Source organism: Vigna angularis, chromosome 5 (genome assembly GCF_016808095.1).
Source record: "Vigna angularis cultivar LongXiaoDou No.4 chromosome 5, ASM1680809v1, whole genome shotgun sequence".
Taxonomy (NCBI): domain Eukaryota; kingdom Viridiplantae; phylum Streptophyta; class Magnoliopsida; order Fabales; family Fabaceae; genus Vigna; species Vigna angularis.
In genome coordinates this window covers 8316991-8327125 of record NC_068974.1, presented here as the reverse complement: position 1 = coordinate 8327125, position 10135 = coordinate 8316991, and the positions used below count along the sequence as shown (strand labels likewise).

Sequence of the window (10135 nt, the reverse complement as noted above, 5' to 3'; positions counted from 1 at the left end):
GCTACCTGAGACATCAAGGATACATCCTGTATTCCATGTGTCTCAATTGAAGGTAGTAGTAGGTAGCAAACAAGTTGAGAAGGATCTGTCAGATGAATTGCAAGCAGAGGGCCCAATGTTTTGGCCACTCAAGATTCTAAACAGAAGGCAGAAACAAAGGAATAAGGAGCTAATACCGCAGATGCTAGTGGAATGGCAAGAAGGAGGAAAGGAGGGAGCAACATGGGAGGACGTGCTCACTATCCAGGAACAATTTCCAGACTTCAACCTTGGGGACAAGGTTGAACATCAGGCGGTGGGTAATGATAGCGTATGGAGAGTTTTTAAAAGGAAGAAAAAAAGGAATAAAGAGGGGGAGAGATGTTAGGCAGTTATAACCGTATTAATAGTGGGGCGGAAAATAAAGCTACTATAACAGAGCTGATGTTTTGTGATAATATTTCACTTTTGATTTGTATATTGTAAAGACAGGATCACGTTTATCCTGTGGAGAGAGAATTTGGCTCTCTTGGAGGTTGTTGGTTGTGCATTTCATTATACAGAACAATAGAATTATACGGTATATTCTTTTTTTCTTAATTGTGAGTGTGTGTTAAGTGCAAATTAAATAGGTTTCTAATTCAGAAACCTATCATATATCCTTCAGTAATTATCAATAGATATATCCACCAATAATTACAGATGAATCATCTTTGATAATTACTTACGACAAATAGCCATCGATAACAATTACCGATACCATTGATAATACAAGTTTTTTTAGTAGTGAACTTGAATGCACATTGGTTTTGACTTTCAAAATCCAAAAAATTATCCAATCTATTTTCAATCTAAATCCAATTAAATGGATTGGAATTTGTTGCCCACGTATCACTTTTTAGGTTTACTCAATACATTGAAGGAAATTTAAAAGACAAATCTCATTTTGAGGAGGCTCTAACCAAGATCTTTGCAAGAAAGAAGGAAAAATCTGAAACAACTGATTCATCTCTTTCTGTTTACAAAGATGAAATACCATTGAGAATTCTAGTTCTTTTACCTACTATTACTAGGAAACTATTACTACGAAATTGCATAACAAATTTTGATTCTGAACATTTCCATGGTTCTACATTATTTTCATACATAAAAAACTGCCCATTCCTTTCACAGGATCTGATAAGTACAGAATACTTTAATATGATTAAGCATCTTCAGCATCACTCATGCTGACGCAGCTCTCAATATGGAATTCAGCGGTGAAATCAATTTCATCAACAATCCTTCCTCTGCTACATGGAAGTGAACAATATGCACAATCAGTATAACAAATTATGGAGGATAAAGAAGCATAACTCAAATTGTCACAACAATATACCTTTCAAGAACAAACTTCCCCTCTTTATACTTTTGGCTTCTCTCATGTGCAGACTCCTGTTAGAAAATTGCAACTTTAAAAGGGTCAAAAGTAATATAACAGAAAGCTGAAACAAAATAGTAAAGATAATGCATGAAAAACTTTCTGGTCAATCATGCAAATAAACGTCTAAAAGATTTGACCTCTAACACCCATTCAGATATTTTCTATACTAAAAAGGGACAGGGGAGGAGGAGAATTACATATTTCCAGCCAACAATTTGACCACAGCAACAACAAAAGATATCTGCCACAGTATGCAGTCCAGAAAGCATCATCCTTTCCTCCAGCACTCCAATCGTGAAGTTCACACTGGATGACGGGGTTGAAGACAAAAAGATACCCATAAGAATTGGATGGGACGTAATTATATTTTCATCTAAGTTAAAAGTTTATCTATGAAGTTAACAAGTTTAACCAATCAAAATAAGCCAACAGAACAAGTGATTATAACATAAGCGCTAGCTAGTAATAAACCCTGGTGTTGATTACCTAAGCATGCCTTTAAACTACTTCTCGTTTTCATTTACAATAATGTTCAAAGAAAGAAATGCTTTAGCAAGCATAAAGTTAAAAGACATTTTTGTGAGAAAACGACCATATGAAGTTGAGCTAACTAATTCATGATTAGCTTTTTTTCTTTCCTGTGCCTAAGTTATTAGCTTTGGATATTAGGCATTAACTGCTAATACAAAATATCGAATCATTTCAAATACCTTCATGTTCTTTCTAGGCTCGTGTTCCTGACCCTTCATACATTGCTTCCATATATTCACAAAATCAGTAATACAATAATGAACTAGTGTTATAAGAAAATGCATAATTCTCTTTCGTGAGCGAGTCCCATATGCAAAGGAATCAGGAATTCAATGTCACAAGCATTTAAAACTGCATTCAATACAATCTGGTGTCAATATGCCATGGATGTTTAAGTTAGTACAAGGTATGGACACATGCACATGTTTATTCAAACGATGCATAAAACGAAAATTTCAATATTCAAACCACGACATCACTCCCGGTCTTCATTGATCAATAAGTGTCATGCATCTAAATTCAACGGTTTTAAACCCATTTTACATAGACTAGAAAAGTTATCAACTACCAATGAATTTTGTAATGCAAATCTTTCTCTTACTAATCATTTTCTCACTTGAAATTACTTAATATGTTTGCTGGAATAGGCTAAGTACGCTTTATTAAAAAGTTGTTTTGAAAATTACCTATACATTCATAGGGTCCTAGATTCGCCATAGTTGTTTTTTTATTCTTTCCTTTTCATTTTTGTATGACGTCAATTTCCCTATAAATATAAGAATCTACGGGAGACCTATCGAGCTCTCTAAAATATACAATTTTCACCCTTTTTGTTTTCCAGAAGTTCGTATTAGAGTGGGTCAATCCTGCCCTACTTATCAATGTATTGTCCAACCACTCTACCATCACCATCCACCCAATTTTATCTGGCCGACCATTGGATTTGGATAAACTTTAGATCTATTGGCTATGGTTATGAAATTTAGGAAAGGTGTTTGGAGTTCCCATCAACTAGAAATAACGACAAATTATAGTATATAAATTATAGTATATAAATGCGTAAAAATATCATTTTACAAATTAATTTTGTAAAATTCAATTAAGTTTAAAGTTCACTTCTAATAAAAAGGAAATAGAAGAGAACAAATAGGTATTACCAATTATTAGAATAATTATTAAATTTATATATGTTAGAGTAATTATTAAGATTAAAGTAAGGAGTAGTGTGTTAAGATTAAAGTAACTATTCATCATTAGTGATAGGATATTGGGTAATAGGATAGAAGGGAGCCGAACGGTAGGAGGCAAGGGGGCGCCGAACGGTGGAAGGCATGAAAAGGTCAGGCCGAACGGTGGAAGGCGGTGAAGAGCTGGATCCGAACGGTAGGGTGCAGGGGAAGCAAAGCCGAACGGGAGCTGGACTCGATCGGTTGAAGAGTGACTATCCTAACTGGAACAATAGTTAGGATAGGCGGGAAATATTTAGATATAATTATAGTAAATAAGAATATATCTTAGGGAAATATTTTATTTAGAACAATATTCATATTTTATTCTAGGGAAAGATTTTATTCTAGGGAAATATTTTATTTAGGAAATAATTAGTATAAATAAAGGGAGAGTCTAGGATTAAGGGTATGCTTTTGATTATTGAGTTGTTGACAGGTGGCTATCGTCTTGTGAGGGAGGTTATGCTCCCAAAGTAATTGAAGGAGGTTATGCTCCCAATTATTGTTTACTTTTGTTTATTCAGCTATTACCATCAATAAAAGAGATTCATTTGTTCATTATCATTCATTCTTTAGCTTTATTGCCTATTGTGTTCGTAGATCGTTACGTATCAACCTCAGATCGTTACGTATCAACCTTAGGTACATAACAATTAGTCTCTTAATCAATTAGATATTAAAAATACTTTTATAAATCGTGATATAGAGAAGGAAGTCTACATCGAGCAACCTTCTTGGTTTTAAATTGTCTCACTTGCTCTTTGGTCTTGAGCAATCTCCACATGCTAGGTTTGGAAAATTTAGTCACATTGTTCAAAGCTTTAGGCCGAAATGTAGTAAGAGAAATCATTCAATTCCTACTATCATACCTCCCGTTGAGAATGTGTGTATATATTGATGATTTAGTCAATACAAAGAATGATACTACTAGAATCTCTTAGCTAAAAGAACACTTACACAATCATTTTCAGACCAAGGATCTTGAAAGTCTCAAATACTATTTGTACTTGCAAAAGTAAAATATAATATGCAGTTGCCTCATCACTACTGAAGCTGAATAAAGGGCAATGACATGTATAACTTGGGAATTGTATGGGTAAATTAATTCCTCCAATAACTCAAATTGTGAGATTCCACAAATGAAGATGTATTGAGATAACAAAGCAGTTTGTTCTTCATATTGTTTCTAGTCCTATTTTCTATGAAATGACCAAATAAAAGAAAAGGACAACCATTTTAGTTGAGAAAAGTTGTTATTTAAGGAACTTGGTACCAATTTGTCAAATCTAATGATGAACTTGCAAATGTGTAAACCAAATCATTTAGAGGGCCTCAAATCAAATTTATTTGTTCCAAGCTTAGTACATACAATCTGCATGTTCCAACTTAAGAAAGAGTGTTAGAATAGGCTATGTAAGCTTTATTGAAAAGATGTTTTGAGTTGTACCTATTTGTACCAAGGGTCCTAGACTTGCCTTAACTTGTTTACACTCTTTCCTTTTCATTGTTGTGTCACAAATCAGTTTCTATTTAAATATGAGAACCTACGGAGACTTTTCAAGCTCTCTAAAATATATTTTTCTCCCTTTTTTATTTTTCTCAAGTATGTCAGATCAATTAACATAAATAAAAATAAATAAAGTACAAATAGAAAGTACAACAATTCCCATTTAACATATGCTAGCAACAAATCCTCATATCTAGTACAACAGGTTGAAATGCCTCAGTCTATTACTCCAACAAAAAGCATTTCCAAATAAATGCAAAATATGTAATTTCATCAAGAAATTTAACTTAACAAAATATGACCATCATAAGTTTCAGACTTCTGCCAGTATCAAACTATGCCTTAATGAAACTTTTAACTAGTAATATGAAAACACTAAATAACATAACTCACAAGACTGTAATGTTACTATATACTGCAATCATTACTTTTAAACACAAATGGATTACAACTGAAAAAAATACTCACACGTTATTGAAAAGATATGCTTTTCCCCGCTGGCAATAAAATGCCTGAGAAGAATAGGAACCAGATATTAACATGTGAAGCAATTTAATCCAGCACAACAATTACAGTAACGTATTGGTAGAAACCAAGAAAAACCTAGAAGACAGAGATAATGCATTCAATTCGAAGCAACTGGGTTAAATTTTCTATTTTCCCCTTCAGACAGTTTACATGTCATCCACACTTATATTTTATAATTAATATAGCTACACATACAGTACATGATAATCCTGAAAAAAACAAAAACACCATAATAAGATGGAATAAGGAACAAATATAATGGGTTATAATTATATAAACAAGGAGCAGATGTTATAGAATAAAAAATATCTAAACTATAAATGCATTATTAGAAACGGTTTTATTTTTTCCTGTATCATAGTTTATTATTAGAGGACATCAGGTCTCCTCTGTTGGTTGTAATGATTCCATTTTCTCAAAATAAATAAAGTATCTATGTTGTCTTAGAAACACAGTTTTAGCTCAATGTCTCTCTCTTTCCTATAGTTTAACAATAACAAAGGACATGTTACACTAGTGCCAGTGATTTTTTAAGATTTCACCCTTAATGGTTTGAAACACATCATACTGTGTATCCCAGTTCTCCAAAAAACAAACAACATTGTGTAACCCTATAAGAGGATTACCTCTAGGCATTAAAAAGCCAGGGGTATCATGTAAATTCTCAAGAAACCACAGAAGGTGTTAGTGTACTTTTCACTATAGGAAGGACAATAGCAAGTTCTTGCTGAAGCCTTTTTCTAGTCATATAACAAAGGACCCTCTTTTCCCATCATTGTAGCATATTGATAAAACATACTGATTCTGAGATAATTCCTATCCATAATGGGGACAGCTACAAAGTGAACTCCTTAGCATATCAACCAGCTGTTAAAAAAGTTTTTCATGTGTCTTCAACTAGTGGGTTAAAACTTGTGATAGTTGGTTCACCATGGTATCAAACGTTCTGCGGTTAATCAAGTTATTCATGCTTGAAGCCAAAAGGGATCTTGTGTGAGGAGCAAGTAAGATTTGATATAAAATCACTCTTATGACTTACATAGAAAACTTAAGCTTTTGCAGTAATTGCTTCATCAAACTTGCACATTCTTATCAAATAATTTCTGAATTTGAAAACTTATCCTCAATATTGAAGTTATAGAATGATCTAAATTCTCTTGACCTTCATTCTCTTCAACTAAATGTAGCATACCTTCAATTTATCCATGAACAAGAATGTACAGCAAAAGGACTAAAATGAAATTCATGCAACAAACCAGTATTTCCCAATATTATTTTTTGCCAATATAGTTATCCTTCATTGTAAGAACAGATGACCCCATGAGTTACTATATTGTAGGCAATCCCGACTCTGCAAGGAGACAATTGCAGGATATAAGCCTTTCTTCTCACCAAATTAGCCAGAGTTCTTGTTTTCAATAGTGGTAGAAACTGCAATAGAAACGTCAAAGAGAATATCATACTTCCACAGGGAGTTTGTACAAGATAACTTAAGAGATGATAATATGATACTGCCACTGATGATGTTCTGAATTCTACAGATAAGAGTGAACTTTGCCAGCTGAATGAGAAATATAACCATCAACTGTCCTATATGTAACTGTTAATTGCAGGTGTCTTTGCCAAAAAAATCCCAATGAACACTTGATCAGATTCAAGAAATTCTGCTTGTCATTGACCAGACATCAAAATGCTTCCGGTTCTCCAACTTGTTTAGCAGAATCAGATCAATCCCTTTTCCAAGAAATCAGAGGATTTCTAGATTAACAGCAACCTTACTCAATAAAATCCTTTGATACAGGTTTAGACATTAAGTGCAAGGTGTAACTGGGTTTATAACTCAACAACCCTATCATCTAGATTTTGCTTGGAATGATGCAATCTTCAGATTAGAAATTTGAAGGCAGCAGTCAAGGTCCAATCTTCTGTGACTCTAGGTTAATAACCAGTTTGGTACACCCTAGAAAGATAGAGTGAAAAATTAAGGGATATTTTAACATGAAAAGTTCAATTTTTTTCTCATTCCCAATGATGGATCCAAGGATTTTAAGAAAAATAAGTTTGCAATCACAATTTCAGCTGCAATGTTTGGGTTTTTGGGATCTCCGCATCCATAATTGTAGTCCAATCAACTGTACTTGTTCACAATTTTACATAATTTCAAGGATACCAACTAAATGACCACAATTTACAATTTTGGGTAGACCAAACTGATTGCAAGGATCAGACATTGTTCTTTGCAATTGTAGTAAACCAAACCCTACAATTGTAAAGGCTTCACACCCAACTCAGCATAAATAACCGATTTATCAATGCTTGATTTATAGCAATCAAGGAAATTCTTCTAGCACATAATCACAGCTATCAAATCTCACAGACCCAATAGAAAAAGTCACAATATTTTCACACACCAACATAAGAAAACTAAAATGAAAAGACATATTTTTCTTTAAATCAGGAAAAAAAAATTGCTCTTTTATGTTCCTTTCAGATAATCTCACAAATCCCATCTCAAACAACAGTATTAGATAAAACATTATTTACCATTGAGTAAAGTTAGGAAGAGAGAAAATTGTACCCGAGAGATGAGATCATCAGCAAGTGCTAGGTGGGTTTTGCAGGACTTGCAACCGTAGGACCTGCCCTCCAGCTCCACCGTGAAGATTCTTCCCATTTTCTTCGGTTTTGAAAGACAGCCTTTGATGTCACCACCACTCACTATTTTTCAACATTCGCTTACCAAGGTAAAAAAAACGACAATATACAAGGGACAATTCGTATGAACTATGAAGACAAAGAGACATGTGAAGGATTCTAGCAGGAGAGAGAGAGAGAGAGAGAGAGAGAGAGAGAGAGAGAGAGAGAGAGAGAGAGAGAGAGAGAGGAAAATGGTCACGTGGTACTGAGTTACTGGCAGAATGAAAAATTCAACTAAGATTTTTTCTTTAATTCTTTTTCATCGGTTTTGCTTCTCACGGTAATTTTATATGCATCAAAACTGATGACCCGTTAATTCAATTCGCACATAAACAATTCTTCTTAAAATAAATCTTAATTAATGATCGCTTTGGTGGCACCGTTGTAATAACAGTTCTCTTCATTAATTTCCACGAGGGGGAACAATTGACGCTCCTGATTTATTTATTTTTTAAGCATGTTCTTTAAATTTTTATTTTTCATTTAATCTTCAAACTTAATTTTGTTTCAGATTTAATTTTATTTAAATTAGTCTTTTAAAGTTGATCTAGCTCTTTTAGGGTATGTTTACTTTAAAGGAAGGATTTGGAGGGAGTGAGTAGATGAATTTGAAAGTAAATTATTTGTTGTTTATTTGAGTGAATTTGGAAGTGAGTGAGGGTGGATTTGGAAATAAAGTTTGTGAAAATTAGTCTAGAATTTGATAGATGTGACAAATAAAAAAATTATTTAATTGATAAAAATTGAAGATTACCAAAATATTAAGTAAAAGTAATATAAAATTGTAATTGTTAATATTATATATAATTGTAAAAATTAGTATAAGAAGAGAAAAAAATAAAAATTTGTTTTTAATATGAAAAAAAATTATATTATTATTATTATTATTATTAATATTATTATTATTATTATTATCATCATCATCATTATTATTATTATTATTATTATTATTATTAGACTTAATACCATTTATGGTCCTAATTTTTGTCCGCTTTATTCGAAATGGTCCTAATTTTTTTTATGTTCAATGTAGTTCTAAATATCGTAATTTGTGTTCAATTTAGTCATTTTCGCAAACGTCGTTTAAATCGTTAACGGCCAAATGTCCAGCTGTGCAATCAGTGACACATCACCCTTGACATGTCATCATCATCACCTACCTCCAGAAACCCTAATTTCCCCCAACATAGAAACCCTAGCCACCAACCCTAACCGCCATCGTCACGCTCACAACCAGTCACCATCTTCGCACCTCCATCATTAGACATTTCGAAACCCTAACCAGATGGTCGCGCCGGTGTTCCAAACGCTCCGACACAAGCATCGCGAAACCAAATCGCGAGTTCCTCACACCTTTGAGCAACGTCGTGAAGCTTCTTCATTCTTCATCAGCGACTACCAACCTGAAACACAAAAGATCAAAACCCACAGAACCAAAAATCTCCTTCAAAAATAAGAAGTGTGATTCGCGCTGCAATAGTGAAGAGCCACCAACATCATCATCAACCTCTCGCGAGCAAAATCCAAATCGCTAACGCAAACCCAAATCGCACCAGCGCCTCTCCGCAAGCTTCTTCACTGCGCCTTCTTCATTCACCTACAGGATAAAAGCCTAGAAGAAAACCAACTATCACGAAGTTCGCCATATTCGCCGTGAAGAAGAAACCCTATTCTCGCGTGACGACAATCGACCAAGCTTTTTCCCAATCTACCGATGCAAATCTGAAACCCTAATTTTTGGGTGAAGAAGGGGGTTGCCACATGTCAAACCCTCATTGGCGTGATCATCCTTAGTGAACTCTAGTCCTAGCCACATTAGCCAATAAGTGCCCTGTAATTCACAAATTACGATCTTTAGGAATACATTTAACATAAAAAAAAAATGGGACCATTTCGAACAAAGCTAACAAAAATTGGGGCCATAAGTGGTATTAAGCCTTATTATTATTATTATTATTATTATTATTAGACAGGGACAAAATGGATAATTGAGGGTAAATACTCTCAAATCTCTACTATCAGCGAAGATTGAATTAAAGAGCTAACTTTCAAATCATCATCTTCATTTATTCGCAAATACTAGGAAACGAACGCACATAATCTCGCTAATCCATTTGCACAAATCATCATAAACAGTGAAACCCCTTCAACTAAACACAACATTAGTTAACTATTGTCATGCCAAGTTACCTAGTTGCTCCTACATTGGATACCATTGGCTACCTAGTTGCTCCTATGTTG

General features: G+C 33.9%; 1 protein-coding gene across 4 annotated transcripts; it reads right to left on the bottom strand.

Annotated features, from left to right (window-relative positions):
- Nucleotides 1–959: 959 nt before the first annotated feature.
- LOC108340710 (protein yippee-like At5g53940) lies at nt 960–8130 on the bottom strand. 4 transcript variants are annotated; one of them, XM_052877812.1, is made up of 6 exons: nt 7776–8130; nt 6590–6628; nt 5138–5181; nt 1600–1708; nt 1358–1413; nt 960–1271 (listed from the first exon to the last, which is right to left on the bottom strand). In XM_052877812.1, exons 1-6 carry the CDS (start codon nt 7869–7871, stop codon nt 1184–1186), a joined length of 432 nt encoding a protein of 143 aa, XP_052733772.1. In that variant the 5' UTR covers nt 7872–8130; the 3' UTR covers nt 960–1183. The 4 variants fall into 4 exon arrangements, with proteins under 4 accessions (XP_052733772.1, XP_052733773.1, XP_017433729.1 ...); XM_052877813.1 differs by having other exon boundaries at nt 960–1268; nt 7776–8115; XM_017578240.2 differs by lacking the exon at nt 6590–6628 and having other exon boundaries at nt 7776–8110.
- Between the last annotated feature and the right edge of the window lie 2005 nt (nt 8131–10135).

Excerpts from the sequence above, each read along its gene's own strand:
- LOC108340710 (XM_052877812.1), bottom strand. The coding sequence starts at position 7,871 with ATGGGAAGAATCTTCACGGTGGAGCTGGAGGGCAGGTCCTACGGTTGC. Across the intron at positions 1,709-5,137 it reads GCATATCTTTTCAATAACGT|TGTGAACTTCACGATTGGAG; the intron begins GTGAGTATTTTT and ends CCCGTCATCCAG. Across the intron at positions 1,272-1,357 it reads GGGAAGTTTGTTCTTGAAAG|CAGAGGAAGGATTGTTGATG; the intron begins GTATATTGTTGT and ends ACTTCCATGTAG.